Source organism: Colletes gigas, unplaced genomic scaffold (genome assembly GCF_013123115.1).
Source record: "Colletes gigas isolate AHSC1104 unplaced genomic scaffold, ASM1312311v1 Colletes_gigas_Sc00024, whole genome shotgun sequence".
NCBI lineage: Eukaryota > Metazoa > Arthropoda > Insecta > Hymenoptera > Colletidae > Colletes > Colletes gigas.
In genome coordinates, this window is record NW_025106653.1 from 3,802,351 (window position 1) to 3,822,589 (window position 20,239).

The following is a 20,239-nucleotide window of genomic DNA, read 5'->3' on the forward strand; positions in this document are numbered from 1 at the left end:
AGGCTGGAGTGGGACTTCCTGTCTTTAGACAGGTCGAAAACCCCGATTAAGCTGATGTTCTCCTATATCTGGGCTGTTACCTTGGTAATAACCTGGTGCGGAGAACTTCGGCGATGTTGGCGGTCCCACTCTGGTCAAATCCACTCGCCTCACCTCCACGTGGGGCCCCTGGGACTCTGTATCGGACCGGTACAGAGTGCGAAAGAGTGAGTGGTAGATGACCAAGAAGAAACAGATCGTGGACCTGGTGGTGCTTTTCGACCAGAAAAGATTCAACAGCAAACATCCTTGTACTTGGAGTTAAGACGATTCCTCAAGTGGCTATCTTTGATGACATGGGAAACATTTATTAACACATTTATTAACTTTCGTAATCCGACCTTACAGACTACAAATTTACTTCGTAACGGCGTTAATAATAGCATCGTATCTCGAAAGAAAAAGAAATATTAATCGTCGTGTCGAGACGCGATTATTAACAATAAACAACAAGACGTAATATTGCGGTTTATTGTCGCTTGAAATTCCCGTGGAATTTATGTCTCGTTCCAGCGTGCTGCATTTTAATCGTAAATTGTTAAGGAAATTGTACGGTGGTCGTATCATCGGTAAAAACAAGGAGTACGGTGCGCATGCGCGTAGGTCCTTAGTAGGTCGCGTCGACGGCTTGAACGAACTCGTCCCGCGCTGCTTCCACGGACCAGTCATACAAAGGTGACTCGGGGATACGAGACGCGCATAAATCGCCACGATCGACGAAAGATAACGCCGTCGTGCGTCTCGAGTTTCGCCTATCTTGTCCCACGCGCGGATGTCATTCGGAAAATTCGTACGAAGCCCAGGGCCCGGCCGGTTCGCGATTTAACGGAACCTTGAAAACCACGCGAGTGCGCCGAGTGAGTGCGTCCCCGTGCCTCTTACACTTTCGCGAGGTTATCGCGCAGGAAACTCGCCGATAGCGGGGAAACGTCGATGAAATGGGATACGTGGTAGCAGGAAGAGGAAGGTAATTCGGAGATAATCGTTCGTGCGACCGACAGGAACAGTATTATCGGTCCTGTGGAAGGTGCTGTCAGTGTGGAAGGATTCGTCGGAAGTTTCGCGAGGAAGGTTGTGTCGCGCGCGATAGTAGGTCGAGTCGCGTTCGGCTCGGCTCGGCCGCGGTCGGTCGATCTCGGCACGCTCGAATTCGAAGTTCGTTCGTGGCGGTCGCGCGCTCAGCGGTCGGTCGGTCAGTCAGTCAGTCGCACGCGGCACACGAAAGCCTCGAGAAGTCGAGGGAGGTTCGAAAACACGCGAGAAAAACCAGAGCGAACGAGACGGAAGCGAGACTCGACAGGGTGAAGGGAAGGAACGGGAAACGAGACAGGGCGAAGAATACGAATATATACAAACGGGATCGTGCGTCGCGCGTTTCCTTCGCGCGAAGAGACTGGAGCCGCTTTAGCGTACGAGTCGATCTCTCCTCTCAATTCGAGAGATCGACTGGGCCACCCCTCGAGGCAGCTTCCGAGGCATCAACCACCTGGAAGACACCGAGTGGCAACTGTCAAAAGTGAGATACTACGGGGAAACGCCGGGAAGGACGAGATGGTGTACGGAGGAGGGTTCGATATGGTGGAAACGGTGAGTCGGTTGTTTTTGTTTGTCGCGGGGGGAATAAAATGTGGTTAAACGTGTCCGTGTCCGTGTCCGTGTCCGGAGTGCTCGCGGAATATTGGCTCGCGTGTACGTGTACCGTTGCATTCTTTTCGAGCCGTGGAGTCATCGGTAACAACGTGATAAATCTTTCCAAGCGGTATTCTCGATTCTTCTTTAGAATTTGTGTTAAATCACGTCACGTCTATTTTATCAATCGTTTGCCTCGACGTCGACTCCGGCAGGTAGTTAGAATTCGTTCTCTTAAAAGGGGGAACTACGGTGATCGATCAGGAAAGATTTGTAGCGACCTTGTATTTGGGATATCACGTCGAGCATACGAATACTTTTTTCGTGCCGTTTGTCTGTGAAAATCGTGTCGATTTAGTGGTTATGACCCAATCGTCGAGGATCGAGTTCGAATCCGTACGGTACGAAAGGAATGCAATGGCGCCAAAACTGTCACCGTTCGAATATGTTACGCGCGACACGAATACAGTTCAAATTACGCGCCAACTTTGTAGTACGTTGCTCGAAGCAATTCAACGAAAAGAATAACATTTTTGTCGAATATTCAATCTTTAGATTTATTGTTATATATTTAACGTCGTTAATTTGATACAAAATGTTTAATAATATATACTTTGGTTTGGATATTATTAAAAATTGAGTATCAGTTATCTCGTACTCGTTTCGAACAATGTACAAGTTCCCATCGGAGCGAATTCCTCGCGTTCGTTAAACATTTGCGGTTCAAGTAATTCGTTAGAGATAAAGTAACGGATTTCGCGCGATTCTCAATGACGACTCGCGCGCGGCTCATGTTTCAAGCAGGACTATTTGTACGCGAGACATACGCACGGTAATTAGAATTAATTTGACCGAGCCACTTTAGAAACAGCGGGTGTTTTACAAGTGAAATGCTATCCCGAGCCTGTTTGGCCGATGATAATGAGCAGGAACATCGGTACGTGAACGAGTTAACGGTCCGTCTGCACGGCGAGAATCTCGAATTATAACGAAGACTCGGATGATTTCTCGGCCGGAGAGATTCAAATCGCGCGCGGTATCCCCGGTTTTGTTAGTTAGCCGCTAAAACCGCGCTCGTCGGGACGCGTTTGCAAATCGGCGCGGTAAATTTATCGGTCTTGAATATCTATGGCGATGGGTAACAGCCGGGATTCCGAGAAAAACTGTTGTACGCGCGACGATCACCTTGCATAATACTTTTGTCTCGTAACTAGTATTTTTCGTGTTTACTCGGAGACGCATTAATCGCACGAAGATACATCCTTTTCATTGTCCCAGACTTTTAACAAAACTGTCTCGATCGTAGTCGATTATTAACAGATTCACCAACTTCAAAATACTAGCTGTAAACGAACAGAGATATAATTAATTGCATAGAAATTATAAATATTCAGATTTGTTAATTTACAAAGGTTGGAATAAAAATTTATATAGCTTCCAGCGGAGAAAGAGAATAAGGAAAAGTAAGAGAGAAATTATCGAAATTAAAAGGAACGAGTATGTATAATAGTTTGGAAATCAACAAATAATTGATTATAATACACTTGTCATACTCTATTGACAGCATTATGCTTTCCATAGATCACAATATATTTATTAATTGTGCACTCAGAAGTTTGTTATTTACTCGTTCTGTTTCTTCGAATCAATTCTTACAACCGAATTAATTTGCTCGAAACTTTATCTCCGTTATAATTTGGGTTATTTGAAGTTCAATGTCAACGTTTTGTAATGGCAACACTTTTTTCTACAGCCGCCAGATAAATCGAGCCTACGATAATCGCGCGAATGATTGTCGAAAACAAACTCGATTTGTTTTCTACGCGACAATCGGCGATTAATTTATGAAGAATTTCGAATTTCTTTCCTCTTGTTATTTCGCTTTCGTAATCGACTTTCTTCGATTATCTAATTGTACGTGCGTGTTATGATGCAATACGAGAATAAGTTTGATTTTGACGAGCCTCGGCGCACAATTTACTGCTTATTTAACAGTATTCAATCATCCCGTATATGCAATTATATTCAGCAGTTACTTGACAAAGAGGCGCATCGTAAATCAGTTGAGGAGATTTGCGCAGATACGTGTAGACAAACTTACTTGGCCTGCAGACCCGACTAGAGGTGCAATGAAACAGACGTAACCCACAAACGGCGTAACTTTTCAAGCTCTTAAATACCGTTACGAAATGGAGAGAATTGCACGATTCTAAAAAATACCAGAAACATTAACGTTCGAATTAAAAAAAATAAAATAATATTTAAAATTTTCTAATCGACGTTTCTAATAAATATAATTCTAATTTCAATACCATTTGAGGCGAGGGGGGGAACAAACGTTCAAAATTTAATTTTTTCACGAATTTTTTATTTCGAAAAAATACTCTCTGGATACGTCAGCTTTTATTTGGAGTTCGGATCACAGAATTGTTGTTGGTTTCTCAGAGTTTAATCGGTGGTTGAAATTATTTATCGTTTGCTACAGACGTGAGAATTTTGCTATTACGAGCGCATTGTCCCAGTTTGTTTGAGTCGATACGGCCCTGTCGTAGAAAGACACAAACAGTCAGAGACGGTCGCGTGGAAGGCTAACTTTCGAATCTACTACCACTGAACTCTCAGTGATCAGGTACGAGAAATTTACTCGGCTGGTACGCAATGGAAAATTTTGCAGTAAAAACGGAAGCAAAGCGCCGCGTTTCGCCGGCTGGCGCGTACGTCACGAGGGTGTGATTTTACTATGCAAAAGTACCGATCGTATTTCACCGGTTAATTCAACGTTTGCTTTCTAATTGGGAAAACCTTAATCGACCGCTATTATTTCCTTAATTTTATTGCTAGCTCGTGAATTTATTACGCGGCGTTAATTTTCATTCGATTATGTGGTTCCCACTGACGTTAGAATGTTCGAAAGCGGTTGAAAAACTATGATTGAAAAATTTCTAACGTTCCAATAATGCCCCTTCGTGTATTTCAATCGAAGTCGTAAATGTATTCTAATCGGATTGAAAGATAATATTTTTGTTAAATTGATCAAAATGTACAAAGACTATTTATCGATAATTAAATCGTCAATTTCGAACGCGATTAGGTTCGAGTTTGGATCGATTTCCCAAAATTTTAATGTCTCTCGGAACGACATTTACGAGTCGGTGGTTCGTAAAAGCAACAAGTTTTTAATAACGTTCCGATGGCCTTTCGGATTATTTTCAAGACGCATAAAAGGTTTATCTCGTGCACGAGAAAAAGCCGTAACACCGCGTGAGAATTGATAGGAGAGAACGATTAATCGATTCCTTTTTATCTCGTTTCTTCGGCGATGAACTTGGCGTGATGCAGACGCTGAAATTATTTGTTATTTCGTCGTACGGTTTTAGTAAATACCAGATAACAACGTGGCCGAGAATTTCGTCTCTGCGAACTTATTTACCTTGCACGGAGAGCAGTAATTGCAATACGTTTCGGAAATTTTTCCTCGTTCTTGCACAGCATGACACTGATACCTTCGGCTCGTTTTAGCTTTGCAATTTTATCTGTCGTTCAGGGAAATTGATTGCGCATTTCGTTCTTATTTTGTCCAATTATTTCGAGCTCACGTCTCCCGCCATGTTTGTATTGTCTCGGTTGACGTTGGTTTTTCGTTCCCGTTGAGTGCTTAATGCGTATGTTTTGTAATATAATTATGTATTCATGAAAGAGCTCTATAAGGCCCGACGACATGAATTTCGCATTACCATATTCACATATTAGATGTATCTAAAATTTCGCTACTACGCATCATCGACCTTCAATTCTCGCGCAGTTCTCTATTTTATATCTTTCGACGCGATATTTATCGAATCGTGCACCGTTGTTAAAATCGTTCCCTCTTCTTGCACTTTCCATCTGCATTTTATTCCACGTTCGTTCACGATCGATCATTGACAAACATCGCGTGGAAATCCCAAGAATAACTCCTTCATGCTCGTCATATCGTTTACACGGTTCCTTTTTATCGATTATTCTCTTATATTTAATAATTTGTAGATTTCGGGAAATATTATTACGGCCACATAAATATGGATAAATAGTACAAGGTGAACGAAATAATAAGAAAATGATACATTCTACGAATCGTCCATTTAAAAGTGTAATTGGCGCTAAAAGTGACTGTAAACATGAGTTCTAGAAAGATAAGAAATATTATGATCAATTAGCACATAACAAGGATTGTTCGTTTAGATATGTAATTTGCACTGAGAATGACTACTGTAAGCTTTGGAAGGATTACACAATAATTTATGAAATATTAGTATATGGTATGGATCGTTAACATGGATATGTAATTGCCGCTAGAGGCGACGATGCTATAAATATTAACATTCGTATTGTAATGACTTGGGTATTTTTTTCGGTTCGAACAGATCGTTTAAGAAAGATCCGATTTATTATCTGCGGTGCATCGTTGCATCACGTACTGCTACGTTACATCATTTCATCCATCATAGGGCTTCTTTCGTTTATTATTACTAAATGAACAAAATTAGATTTCCTTCAAACTTTACCAACGTACTCTTATTTTAGTGTGCTCAGTTTTATAATGAGTAGAGTTTTTCGATTCTGTGTACAAACACACACTTGTAAAAAATGGTTCAAGTAATTCAGTTTGACAAGAGCTATAGCGATAACAATTAATTTTTTAAAATATAGAATTTTTTTTCTTCTTGTAAATGGCTCCAAAAGAATTTGTTGCACACGAATAAATTAGCTTTATCATTTAATTTAAAAAGAAAATGAGACCAATATTTTCGATGGTTCTTTAAGAAAAATACGTTGGTTTTGGAATAAATATGGGAAACATTGAAATGATCGTTGCAGGTACATCAGTATAAACAAAAGACAAGCGAGAAAACATTGGAAAATATTGAAAAATATAAGGTACATCCAAACATTCGCAACGATCAAAAAGACAAAAGAAATTCTATTCGATAGTTTGTTTGTCACAACACGTGTCTTGCATTCAGAATCGTTGTCATATTCGAAACGAATATCCATATTTCAAATTTTTCCATACTTTCTATCAATCGTTCGAAAGGTTAATGTAGTCTCTGGCATTTCCCACGTATACAACGAACGGAGACACAATGTGATCAGTTTCGCGCGTTACCGAATCTTTATTCGTTCTTTTCCCCTCGATATTGAATTCCCGGACGTTCGTCGGAATAAAGTCGTTGTCGTCGCGATAAATACGCGACGCGAACGTCGCGGGAAACGATGCATAAAAGCACCTTCGAAACGCAAAGCCGTGTTTCGTGATTAGACCACCATCTCGAATTAAGAACGATGCGTGGACAGCAGCTTTCGCGCACCATAAATCTCATTGTCGGAGATAGGCCGGCATGAGTCGGCCAGACCTGGCCAGGCAGACAGCCGGGCATACTCTCGCGGCTGACCGCGTAAACAGGGTGTAATTAAAAAATCTCGCTAGCCGGTCTTTGTGTCGGGCGTTGTATATAGTTGATGTCCTTGCCGAGGCAATTCGAAATCCTGTCCCGGTCTCGCATTAGCGAGGGCGTGGTTGGTCGTTCGTTCCTGGTCCGAGGATAGCAGCCTCTCGTAGTAATTGCACCCAGGCTCGTTTCCACGACACGACTTTTGCGGGTTCGACTTCCCTCCATTATTTCGCTCTTTTCCGCCGGTGTCGCTTTCCTCGTCGCTCCAACGCGGGAAACGACGGCCAAACCGCGCGGGACCAGCTCAAACAAAGTAATGGAAACTCATGAGACGTCACCAGATCGTTGCACAGACTACCTATAGGCGAATGACAACGTTACAAATCACGAAATTGCGTTCCAAGCTTCTTAATTTTCGATCTAAAATCACCGATAGAACGAGACCAGAGATCGTTGCACTGTTTACCTATAGAGGGATGATAATTTCATTACAAAACCATGTTCGAAGCTTTTTAATTTTTGATTTAAAATCAACGATAATTACACCATTTATCTTAAATCAGTTATCGAAAAAGTCTGGACTTTGTTTCCTCCAGGTTTGTTCGCGATTGACTAGTCAGATGATTGCTAAAATCTTCTCCAATGACGTTGGCAATGCATTTGCTATCTCCTACACCGTCGAGAGCAATGATTTAACAAATAAGAAGCAAACGATCGTCGGAGTTTTGTATCCGTATGAGAATGTTGCCCATCTCGAACGAGTTCCAACAAAGCGGTATCGGTCGGGTAGAGTTTCCGCGGCAGGCTCGCGAAAAACAGTGGACGTCCTTGAATTTAATTAGACACGGGTTACCAACGTGCAATCGAATCAGATTAAATTCTTCATCGCAAATTCATTGTTCCGATTGTTTCTGGTGGAAACGTGGAACAGCCGCGGCGACCTTCTCGACTTTCCTGGAACCGCATCGCGTCCGTCCCCTTTTGCCCTTTCACCCCTTCTTCACCCACCCGGTCGGTTGCGTAGCATCGGGCCCGGGCGACCAAAGAATTCGCTGTATTATGCCAACGAGAAAAATGTTTAAGTGCGCCGACAAACCATTCGCCGGTGTTACTCAGGTGTCTCCTACCCCCTTTGTTCTCCGGCGAACTTTTCAAACGAAGTGCGCGTATTTACATGCATACGGCACAATACCGCGATCATTACAACGTCTCGCGAACAATGCCGATTTACGAGGGTGGCTAAAATATATAAATCGAGACTTTCCTTTCTTACCTTTATTTCTCTATCTTGGTATTTCATTCTAACGAGTTTCTCATTCTTAACCCATTAACGCTCATATTTTTCGGGTTAACCAACATTGATCAGTAGACTGCGGATCTTCATGCAAATTCATATTTTTATTAATGAAATTGGAGCTTTGTAGAGGGTTGTCCCTAGATATAATAATTCGTACCTTACTTTAAGTATTTCTTATATTCTTGCATATTAACTAAATTCTGTAGTTTTTTGAAAATTAAAATTTCCCATAAATGCATAAACATCCGCAGTCTAATGATCAGTTTTCTTTATTGGATTTGTTTCTAAAAATACGGTCTTTGTTCATTACAATGTTGTATCTAACGTATTATTTGAAGGAAAACAAATATTACCATCCCTTAAACTGTTGGATTAAACAAATATTGTTTTTCAAAGCAGTTAGACTCGGGCATGAACGTTAAGGGGTTAATGTCCTATTTGGCATCCCACAAATTACAGACCATTGAATCTAAAAAATGATCTAGTTTTTCCCTAGAGGGACATTTTCGATGAACGAATTTTTATATCACCGATTAGATTCGAAGAATAGGTATTACACGTACATTTAGGCGCAGGTAAACATTTTGAAAGCTGACTGAAATGACAAATTTGTTTGTTTGACTTTTGTGATATTTGATATCGAAGAGAAATTCTCGTTCCAAATTGCTGTCTCATAGAAAGTAATTTCAACAGTTTCGAAGCCACAGTAGCAGTTTAGGCACGATGTGCTAAACGGTGGCATTAGAGCTTTCGTTATTGTAATCATCGCGAATCGGTTTCGACATATTCTGTACAGTTTCAAAATACTCGTGTCATCGTTTTTCAAACCGAAAAATTGTAATCAATAATTTACTATTATTTTCATTTCAATTTTAATCACAACATTCCCAATAGAAGTTATTTAAAAGTAACAGTAGTTCAGCGTGAGCATTTTAAAGAAGCATTATGTATTTAAAACGTCGGTCACCGGTGACCTCCATGGGCGGCCAATGTGTTAATATCCGTCCTACGAGTTTTAAATCAGTATTAAAAAACTACCAACACACTGTGAAAGATACATAGAAATTATTAAACACCGTGTAGAAAAATAGTCCTTTGTTAGTTGGCCTGTACGCTCGTCTAATAAATTTAAAAAATAAAAGTCTCATTTATATTTAAATTACTCTCAGGACTGACGCCACAGTCGATAGTACACCAATGCAACTTCTAAATTTAGCGCCTTCTTCTAACTTATGCAACAAATTAAAAATACATCAAACCTGTGGTTTTAAGTGTAAAGTAATATATAATATTGAACAAGATATAATAGCATTTTATTTCGTAACGGTATTACTATACAAATTACACTCGAGCATAGCCACTGTCTTCACAAAAATACAGGGTGTAAATCGTGGTTTAAAGGGGACGAAGAAACATAGTTTTCCAAAAAACTAAATCCAGAATAGGGCACTGACGAACCTCAAGTTACTGCGTAGTTACTGTCTAAAAAGAAAACGTGTTAATTACGTGTTCGCGTGGCTGATGTTCGGCGAAACGAATTTCACTACAGGTACGCTATTGAGAATATTTCTGTCCATACAAATCTATACAACGTCTACAAGCACAATTCTATTTCATATATAGAAACATTCACGATAGTTAAAATTCTTTGTTTTGGAAAACGAACGACAGAAAATTATTATATCCAGCGAATATACATTCCGCGCATTCTTACACGTCCTTCAGACATCTATCTTATCGTTTTGTTCTTCCACATTTCCCATGATACTACATCTTCATTTTCCTCTTGCATTCAACAGAATCCTTTCGTTCATTTACATTCACGTCAGGGTACACCTTACAATTAAATCGAATTATGTTGTAAAACAGCCTCGTTCGCTGAATGTCAATCTTTCATCCTGCTCGGCCTGCCTCGTCCTCGTTGCTTTTATACGGTGCATAAAATTGTTAATTAAATAAAAAATAAATAAATAAATGTTTACAGCCCCACGGTGCACATTTTCCTCTATAATAAAATATTAACTGCTTCGTCAGTTTTTATCAGAAGCTAGTTTCAAATATGATAATCGACAGGCGTTCGATCGTCCGTTAATCGACTGTGAGTTTAAACAATTTTATTTCTACTTTTTCCCGTTGAAACGTCTATGGCGAAAGACATCACGTTTTCTCGTACGCGAAACCAGCTTCTACCCTCGTACATACGAGATTTTTCGGATTTTCCCGGTTTCTCACGCGACCGCGCGTTCCCCGTATTTCGATTCAGCAGCGCGTAGAAAGCGCGAGAGCACAGCTCGAGGAATTCAGAGCAGGCCGCTACGGCGGTGTCCACGTTTTAATATTCCTCTATGTCCAGTTCTGCTTCGAAGCACGTACTCGCGAAGGATCGACGATCGAACCAGTCGTTTCGACGTTGTCTATCGTTAAATGACATGCAATCGCGCGGACAAACGGCGAACCTTGAAATTATATCATTCCGATCCGAGAAAGTAGCACTCGCGTGCCACTGCGTTCGTTTTCTTTGGTCTTTGAACAATCGTCGCGTTTCGTTTCGCAAAGACGTTTCGGCGGTTACGTGCACCATTAATCGCCTGCAACGCGAAGTATTTGGAATTGTTTAAAGCGCGATTGAACTTTGAAAAAATGGTGGACAACTGAAATATCTTTCATCGAAGCTTAACAATCGTAAGAGTATAGTTTTTTTAGAAAATCTCTGGCTCTGTGCATCGAGGGGATCTATTTTTAGTACGTAACAAGGCTGTAATAAAAATATTTTTTTGTCGACTAATGAGGAGGACATGTTAGGTTCGAGATACCCTCGAGATAGTTTCGTTAATGTTATCTGTTGTTTGGTCGGTATGCACGAATCTGTAGGGTATTTATATCGAGTTAAATATTCGTTGCGAAACGTCGTGAATCACCGAATCGAGCAACGATCGAGAGCAACAATGTCTCGAGTGTCGGCTGCCGCGGATCGACCGAGTAACGCCCATGACTATGGTACTGACGAATATCAATGGCATCTCTAAATATCAATAGAAAGGCCATTTTACGGAGGCCTGAAAAGTCGTTGAGCGAGGCCTTGCACAACCGTTACTATCGAGTGGTACGAGGCAAAAGTGACGCCAGGTTTGCGTGTCGTGCCGCGATCTACGATCTAGGATCGATCCAGGGGCCGAAATCGGGGGCATTAATCAGCACGCGGTGCGTACACGTGGGTGGTCGCTATTGACGCAAATCGTAATAATCGTACGTTTGCTATGGCCGATATAAATCGAGCGAGGTCGAGGCTTCGGCGTGGCGAGAGCAGCCGATTTTCGAAAGGCAGCTTCAAAGGTCGATCGCCCCTCGATATTTCTCGCATCGAGAAAGTAACGCGGTGATCGGTTGCGCGACGGAATTAAAAAAAAAAAAGAGAAGAAAAAAGAAAGCAGTGGCTTTTAAGAAACTTTAAAGCACGCGAGTTCTCACGATTCTTCGCGCGAAATGGAATCGAAACGCGAGTCGCATATATAATTAGTCGGGTCAGCTTCCACGCTGGAGCTGTTCGAGTGTTTTATAAATATTATTTAAATAAGGAAATATCTGGTTTGTTCTTTATTTTTACCAGACCAACTTACATTTAATTAAATAATTTTTTTAATTAGAGACACGGTGAGTTATTTTGTTAAGCGTAAAAATGATATTCTTGGACTTCGAAACAAACATGTTCTTGAACATTTTATGGCATTAGTGGAGAAACCAGTAAATGGTAGACAGCTAGAAAGATATTTGTTCATTTCTCTGGAAAGTGTAAACAAGGGTAATGTTGTGGACAAAATGTTCTAAGAAACCATTGTCCAGTCCAAGTGGAAGTACGTATATGTAAAGAAAATGTGAATAGTTGGAATAGTTATCTCTAAAAGGAGTTGAATAAGCAATGTTTTAATGGACCACTCTCTTTTTTCACAATTTTTATATTTATATTTTTAGAGTTCGACTACGTAGATGCGTTGATAGAAATTTGTTATTTTTTGTTAGAAGTTAATTTAATGAGCTGAATTAAAGTGGCTATTATAGAGGAATAATTTAGTTCAGGTATTAAAACGTTGGGCGTTTAAACAGGTTACCTTTAGAAAATGAATTACCGGAAGGAAACATAAAACTATTTTTATGTTGCGTGCTTAATATACTGCAACTTCTGAATTATTGGTTAAATTAATGGGTTGTAACTGCACATAAAGAGGCGTTTCTCTACCAGTTCTTTAACAATGTTCGATTTTCAATCTTTTTCGGCCGGAGATAATACTTCCCGTTGCCTCTGCTTCGAGTTTGCCTCAGATTCGACCGATAGGTCGTCAGAAACTTGTCATGCAACCGATATAATGGTGTTAATTTAATCACATTTTATCAGACTACAAATGTGATATTTAACGCTCGGTTAGCTTGCTGCGGAACTGTAAATTGTAAAATCAACATAAACGATTGCCAGTAAATAATGAATGCAACATTCTCGTGCTTCACCTGAACTACCACTGCGAACCAAAGACAAAAGACTTCTCTTTATACCAACGTGATATAAGATCGTAACAAAATGCGATGAAAAGATATTATCTCGCTTTTACTTGAATCAAAAATTTTTAAAAAATGTTAACGAAAATTTCTATCCAGTATCGTCGTATTGGTAAATATTAAATTTTTTATATTAATTTACTTCCAACAAGAGATACTCGCGTTTTTTTTTTTATATTCTCGTTGTTCATCATTTTCACAAAGACTTTGACAAAGTTTCAAGCATTCTCTATATTTAAAACAGAACAAATTTCCCATCAACTTAATACCTTGTATCAAAATATCTTCAAAGCCTCGACTTTCGATCGACACTCCCTGATCGTGCAACAATTCCAGACCGCGAGAGATACGACACTTGTTTGCAAAAAAAAAAGAAAAAAAACATATCTGAAAGTGTCCTTCGCCTCGGAGTAAAGGCGGCTAAAGTCTGTCCAGTCCAGTTTGAAGAATCATTCGTGTTTTAACTGATCGAGGTGTCCCCGTCGCTCGATCATCTCGCGAAGGAAGGTAATAGTAACGAGATCCCTCTTCGACGACACTCTCCGGCTCTCTGGCAGTCTCGTTCTCGGAGTTCCGAGTCCTTTGGCGAGGCTGGTGTCCTGCGCGAACGTCTATCCGTCCGTCCGTACGGCCGGTTTGTCGTTTCGGCCTCGGTAACGCGAAATTTACAGCGGCCATTACGAGCTGATATTCTTTGTCTTGTCGCTCAACCGCGTCCGCTTCGCCCCGCTTGGCTCGTTGGCGCCTTTAAAATACTTTGTTGCCGCGCGAACAACGCTCTTACCTCCCGGGGATCCCCGGGCTTGCAAAACGATTTGCTCGCCTCGTGTCTCTGCCTTGCCACCCTCCGCCCGCCCTCTAATGCGATGGAATTCGCGAGAATGGATCGCCGTTCGACTTCGTTTTCCCCCGGCGTCGTGCGATATCGCGTCGGGAACCGCGGGATCCCACTTCCCACGATCGATCCACGAGGATTTTTCGTTGACCCTTACTACTGAATGGCTGCCAGAGATCCCACGAACCTCCAAACGTCTCCAAAGGCAAACCAAATTGCCTAAAATTTTTTAAAAGCTTCTCTTTTACACTCGATGAGCATTCCTCTTTGCTGGATTTAATTATGTGGGTGTACAGACTTTTGGAATAATGATCTCATCGTCGCGAGAGCCCTCAAAATGCAAAACATTCAAGCGAGCTCAAAGTTCAAGATCGAGAGTTGCAGCTATTACGCAACCTATCATTGTGTGCGTTACAGGATTCGTCAAAGGAATAAAAAAACATTTTTACGTCCTCCCAAACCTAGAAACACAATGGCTGACTCTGCAGCCCCAATTCCCTTAATTTAATATTCTCTGATCTCCGTGTTTCCTTCCATCGGTGCTCAATTCAAGTTTTTCGTCCGGTCATGGCTTTTTCGGGAGTATAGTGTCACTCGTCAGTAGTTCGTGACAAAGGAGGCCTCTTCTACTCCACTAAGTAAACAACATTCGCCTTTTTTTGCGCGAAGCAGGTTTAACCGTCGATGACCCACGTTCTTTAATATGTTAATGCGATCTCTGGCTCGAAAATTTATTAAAACGGATGCCAACGAATCGCAGACCAGTTTAGTTACCCTTGGTCGATTTCTCAGAGGATCATTGACGGTAATTGTAGAAAAATCCGAACAGCTTTCCTTATCGACTTTTTAATGTAAAAACCGGTTTCTTTTCGAGCATCGCGCGAAGGACGTTCTCGTCAAGATTTAAGAGACCCCTTGAACTAGGTTTATCGCGGAACCCAGATCTCCCGGTTCTAAACTTCGCGAACTTACAATTAGCGTAACGTCCCGGCGAAAAACAGGACGCATTGGGCCGACAATAAACGCGTTATCTCGTTGCCGGGGCTCCTAGATTCATAAATAGCCACGGTTGCTGTAACATTTACTGCAAATAGATTCTTTATTTGTACGGTTAAATGTTGCTTCATACGTCGCGGTGAAGGATCCGAAAGGGCAATAATCATTTGCTTGCGTACTTTCAACTCGCGTAATCTTGGAAAACTCCGCGCGGTAGAAAGTGGGTGGGACTTTCCTGCGAACCTGGGACCATTGAACGCACCAATTGCAAGATTACTTTCAGCGATAAATTATAATAGAAACTTGTCTTATTCGTTAACGTCTGAAAGTACATTCATTCTATTCCAATTATCGACGAGAAAGTAATTCTTCCCAGCGCTTTGTTACTTCGTTCTTTATCGACAGTGATACCAATTTTACGCAAATAACTCGTACAAAATGAAGAAATTGGTTTCCAAAAGGAATTGGTTTAAAAATATATTTCGATAATCCACGGCCCCCGACAATACAATAGATTAACAAAGTCGTTGTTTTGGTTAGATTTCAACGAAACTCGGTGTTCGACGCCACGCAAATATCAACGATCAACTAATTTCGTTATCAGCTCGATACCTTGTTACAACGTTCAGGCATTGGTGTTATCAGCACCAGAGGATTCGGGATACTCGTGTAGTAAACATCGAATCGAGAGACTATTTTTGTGCCGTCACGTGCGTCACTTTTGCGCATTCATTCATATATATGTGTATAAATAACTCTTTCGACGCGTGTTTGTAAAATCATTGTGCACGGCTCGTGAGCGGAATTAAGTAATTGAAAAGAATCGCTTTCGATAAGATACCGCCTAATGCCACCGGGAATCTTTACGAAACGTAGCGTTACTTCGCCGCGCGTACACCACACTCAAGGCTTTGTTGTTTCAATGCGGACTATACCCGACGCCCGTCTCTTACTTTCACCTCGTTTGTTACACGAACACCTTTTCATCTTTCGCGATCGCGCGGAATTCACGCCGACAATTGACCCGAGCAAAACGTTCCCGTACGCGCGGATGCATCCCGTAAACGCCGTTTCAGTCGATTTCAACCGCTAATTCGAAGGCAACAGATCTATTCCCGAACGATCGCGCGCGCGCACGCCGCCATTATCGCTTTATCCCTTTCGCTGGGATCTTTCCGAGGAACGCGACGGACCGTGTCATTCACTTTATTCGATGTTGTTTTCGCGTATTATTTATGGATTCCAGTTCTCTAATGTAAATCACGGAATCGTCGGACACGCGAATAATTTTACACGTTTCTTCCGCGAAACGAGTTTCGTGGGAATAAAAGTATAATTGGACTCGGAGCCGTTCGCATATCTTAACGAGAACGTGACGGGGCAGTTAAAGTGTGCTTTTGTCGCGTTTTCTAATTCGTTTAAAAAAAATTACTCCGACACGTATGTAATATTTTAATCTCGTTTTCGAAATAATTCGCGAAAAAAGGCTGTTGCGTTTTGTTCCCTTGGATGGTATCGAAAGAAAATATTTAGTTCCAATATAAGGGTTTACGTTTGAAACCACTTTCCAACATACCAAAAATTACGAAAAATAAAAATCGAAAATTTAACAAATTTATCATTTTAATTGAAGTTAGGTTCATCTGAAATGCACTTTTTAATCTCGAGCAGTGAATCCGTTTCGCGTGACCATTTGGCCCGAGATATCTCGGGCTCCGTCCAAACAGATTTCTTGGCGGCCCAAATTCGAATCGACTCAGTGTCGTTAGGTTTCCCGAGTCTTTTCCACGTTTTCTCTCGTCCACGATATTCCAGATGCCCCGAACTCTTGAACGTTAGTGTACTTTTGACAAGCAATGCATCAGACGCGGGGCACGCAGCTGGAAACGCGTGCAGCTTTTCCATCGTTCGACGCCATCGGCCGGCTCGTATCATCTTTAGAAAGCATACAGGTAAATAACGAGCCTGGGCTGTTCGCGGATCGGACTGGAGCGGGTTGGCTAGCGGTTAATGTTCTGTGACGTTCGAACGCGAGACGTCCAAGTGCGACCGGATTCCGCGATACCAGCGACCGTTTCGCGCGCATCCGGATGAGGAAGACCGAAGGAGCAAAAGTGCACGCACCGGCGTGAAACAATAAGCAGCTGTTGCGCCGCGTGCACCGGTGCATTCCAATTAACGCGGCGTTACGAGCACGCCCTGACGTTCCTCTTAACTACCGACGCGGCCGCGAACGCAATTAAGAATCGTCGCCCGGATCGTTTCGTTCATTCATGGTTTCGCGCGTAACGTTAAAAACGATTCATTTTTGTGCCCCCCTCGCTCTTCTCCGCGGCCAAAGGTTCGACCCCCGCGCGCGAACGGAATAGCAATCGACGCGCTATTAGTTGAACGCGGCTGCGTAATCGACGAGCACCGTTTAGCTTCAAATTACCGTACGTGATTAGAAAATACAAATGCTTTTTCTCTCTCGCCACCGTCGAACGGTACCTTCAAGAAAGTCGACTTTCTATAGCTCGAAAAAACGCCGGTTTTTCAACGTTCCATTAGAAACAACGCAAACGTCCATTTTCCTATCCGATTCTCTATTTATAAACGTTTCTTTGCAACTTGATATTAGATATCGTTTGACCAGAACATTTGTTTTTAAATTCTGGTCAGGATTTGTTTACGGGTCAAAATTGGCCCACCTTTGGAGGATCGTTAAATCGTAAGAACTTTCTTTTTGAGCATTTAGAACCTCCTTAGAATTTATTTAATTTGTTTCCCATGAATTCATTTCATTTATATTTTTATCAAATGTTTTTTTTTTTTTAAATTACTAAACTGATAGATTTATATAATGTATGAACAGTATACAACACTTTCTATTATTTAGTAATTTTTGTGCTAATATAAAACCCGTTTAATTTGACTACAGTTATACCGTTTTCATAGTTAACGCGGCCTGTCGTTTACTGGTTTATTACGGACGCTTTCATTAAAACGGTTTTCCTCGCGCGTGTACAGTTTCGATGGAAGAAAGTATCCGTTCTGCGAAATCCTCGTCGGTATTTTACGCCATCGAGAAGCACATTTTGCAACCGGTGCGTTATTTTATATTATTACAAACCTGTTTTCGATGCTGTAATAAATATTTTTTCGCCTCGGTTTCACCGCGTGTTTAGGAAGCGACTCGTGGGACATTAACGAGTCTTCTTTATCGTTTCATAATTACTGAATGGCATGCTCGTATACGGGAGTTTAATTGGGTAATTGCTAGAAGGAACATTTTTACTGTAATTTCTGTCGAATCTATGGATCTGACAATACGCAATAATAAAACTAGAGCATAACTAAATAACTGTTATACAGGGTGTTCGGCAACCACTGGGAAAATTTTTAATGGGAGATTCTAGAGGCCAAAATAAGACGAGAATCAAGAATATCAATTTGTTGATCAAAGCTTCGTTACAAAGTTATTAAAAAATTAGATTAAAAATTTCAAATCATTCTGAAAAAATTATTTTTGGTTGCGGGTGTCAATTACAATCATTTTTGGTGAATAGACATATCCCCGAAATCCTTCGCGCTCTCTCGAAATAAATTCAGGAAGGTGAACCAATTTTTTGACGAAATTAAAAAATTTCAAATCGTTCTAAAAAAATTATTTTTAACTAAGAGGGTTAATTACAATCATTTTTGGTAATTACACATATCTCCGAATTCCCTCGCACTTTCGAGAAAAAAATTCAGGAAGGTGAACAAATTTTTCGACAAAATTACAAAATTTCAAATCGTTCTAAAAAAATTATTTTGAATTAAGAGGGTTAATTATAATCATTTTTTGTCATTACACATACCCACGAAATCCTACGCACTTTCGAGAAAAAAATTCATTACCCAAACTATAATGTCTGATCCTGACATACCGATTCCCCTGAAATTTCAAAAAGTTCAAATCAATCTGAAAAAATTATTTTCGGTTGTGGGGGTTAATTACTATCATTTTTTATCATTACACATATCCCCGAATTCTATCGCACTTTCGAGAAAAAAATTCAGGAAGGTAAACAAATTTTTGGACTAAATTAACAAATTTCAAATCGTTCTGGAAAAATTATTTTCGGTTGAGGAGGTCAATTACTATCATTTTTGGTCATTACATATATCCCTGAATTCCCTCGCACTTTCGAGAAAAAAATTCAGGAATGTGAACAAATTTTTCGACGAAATTAAAAAATTTCAAATCGTTCTAAAAAAATTATTTTTAACTAGGGGGGTTAATTACAATCATTTTTGGTCATTACACATACCCACGAAATCCTACGCACTTTCGAGAAAAAAATTCTTTACCGAAAATATACCACGTGGCCAGAAATGTTTCTATAACTTTTTAACGAAAATCAACAAATTAGTATCCTTGATTCCCCAGGAGTACCTAAACGCCCTGTATAGTGTCTAGAATTTCCTATTCAGTGAAAGAAATGCGTAAAAATTCCCATAATTAAAAAAGGTGATCGCCGTTTTATTACGAGCATAAAAATATAAAACATGTGAAACTTATTGCACGGCGCAGGTTGACTGAGAGTTTTATCTGATGATAACTGTGCATCGATGGAAAGTAGAATGGTTCGTTAAAAACTCGCTAATCCCCGTGAAAACGGACAACCGTGGTTTAAGAATATACGATGCTTCATTGTGGGAGCATTATTACCGTATTTCAACTTCGACAGTTTCGCAATTACAACGTTCCCTGTCGACAATTTTACGATTTCCATCTGTCTCGTTCGCGTTGGAACGCGCGACGTGGTGCAACGAGCACCGAAGACGGCCGAAATTAAAAAGTTTTATGGTAATTGCGCGTACGACTCGTGTTAACCATTCTTTTATTAATGTACATCGACGTACCCGACCGATCGGCGGATTTAATTCCGTCCGCGATAATCTGGTTCGTTTTCGTTCTGCTTTATTCGTGCGCGTATACAAATATGCGCTCGCGGCCATTAGCCGCGTGCAATATGCAGTTTAATCTCGTCTCTGTCCACGGATAAAAATTACAACCGAGCAGGTTACGGGCGTCGACTATTTATCGGTATAGTTATTATCACAATTTTACCGTTTTGTAAATTTAAATTCCGCCGTGATAATGTACCCTCGTTTCGACCGTGGGTTATGCACCTCGCCCAGCGCGTACGAAAGCATACGATCACGAAGACTAATGAGCCACACACGTAAATAATTGCACACAATGAAGTACAGGTTTTTCTACAAAAGGAAAGAACGCCGTCCGCGCCTTTTTTGGCCGTTATTGTCCGAATACCTTTGGCGATTTTACCGTGGCCATTATCGAGTTAAGTAGCATGTATCTCCGGGGATTTTTAATCGTAAACTATTTACGCGTCTACAAAAATTAATAACAGAAACGCAGAGATATTCAACGAAAAATACTTCCAGTAATTTTCTTATTTAATTTGCATTAAT

General features: G+C 40.8%; 1 protein-coding gene across 2 annotated transcripts in view; it reads left to right on the forward strand.

Annotated features, from left to right (window-relative positions):
• The first annotated feature begins 1,172 nt into the window (after positions 1 to 1,172).
• The window catches only part of LOC122401371 (DNA-binding protein D-ETS-4), a 104,308-nt gene continuing 85,241 nt past the window's right edge, over positions 1,173 to 20,239 (forward strand). For both annotated transcript variants that reach the window (XM_043403454.1, XM_043403453.1), the window contains exon 1: positions 1,173 to 1,626. Coding sequence is in view for 1 of the 2 variants with exons in the window: in XM_043403453.1 (XP_043259388.1) it covers positions 1,591 to 1,626 (36 nt within the window). In the remaining variant the exon portion in view is untranslated. The remainder of the gene's footprint in view (positions 1,627 to 20,239) is intronic.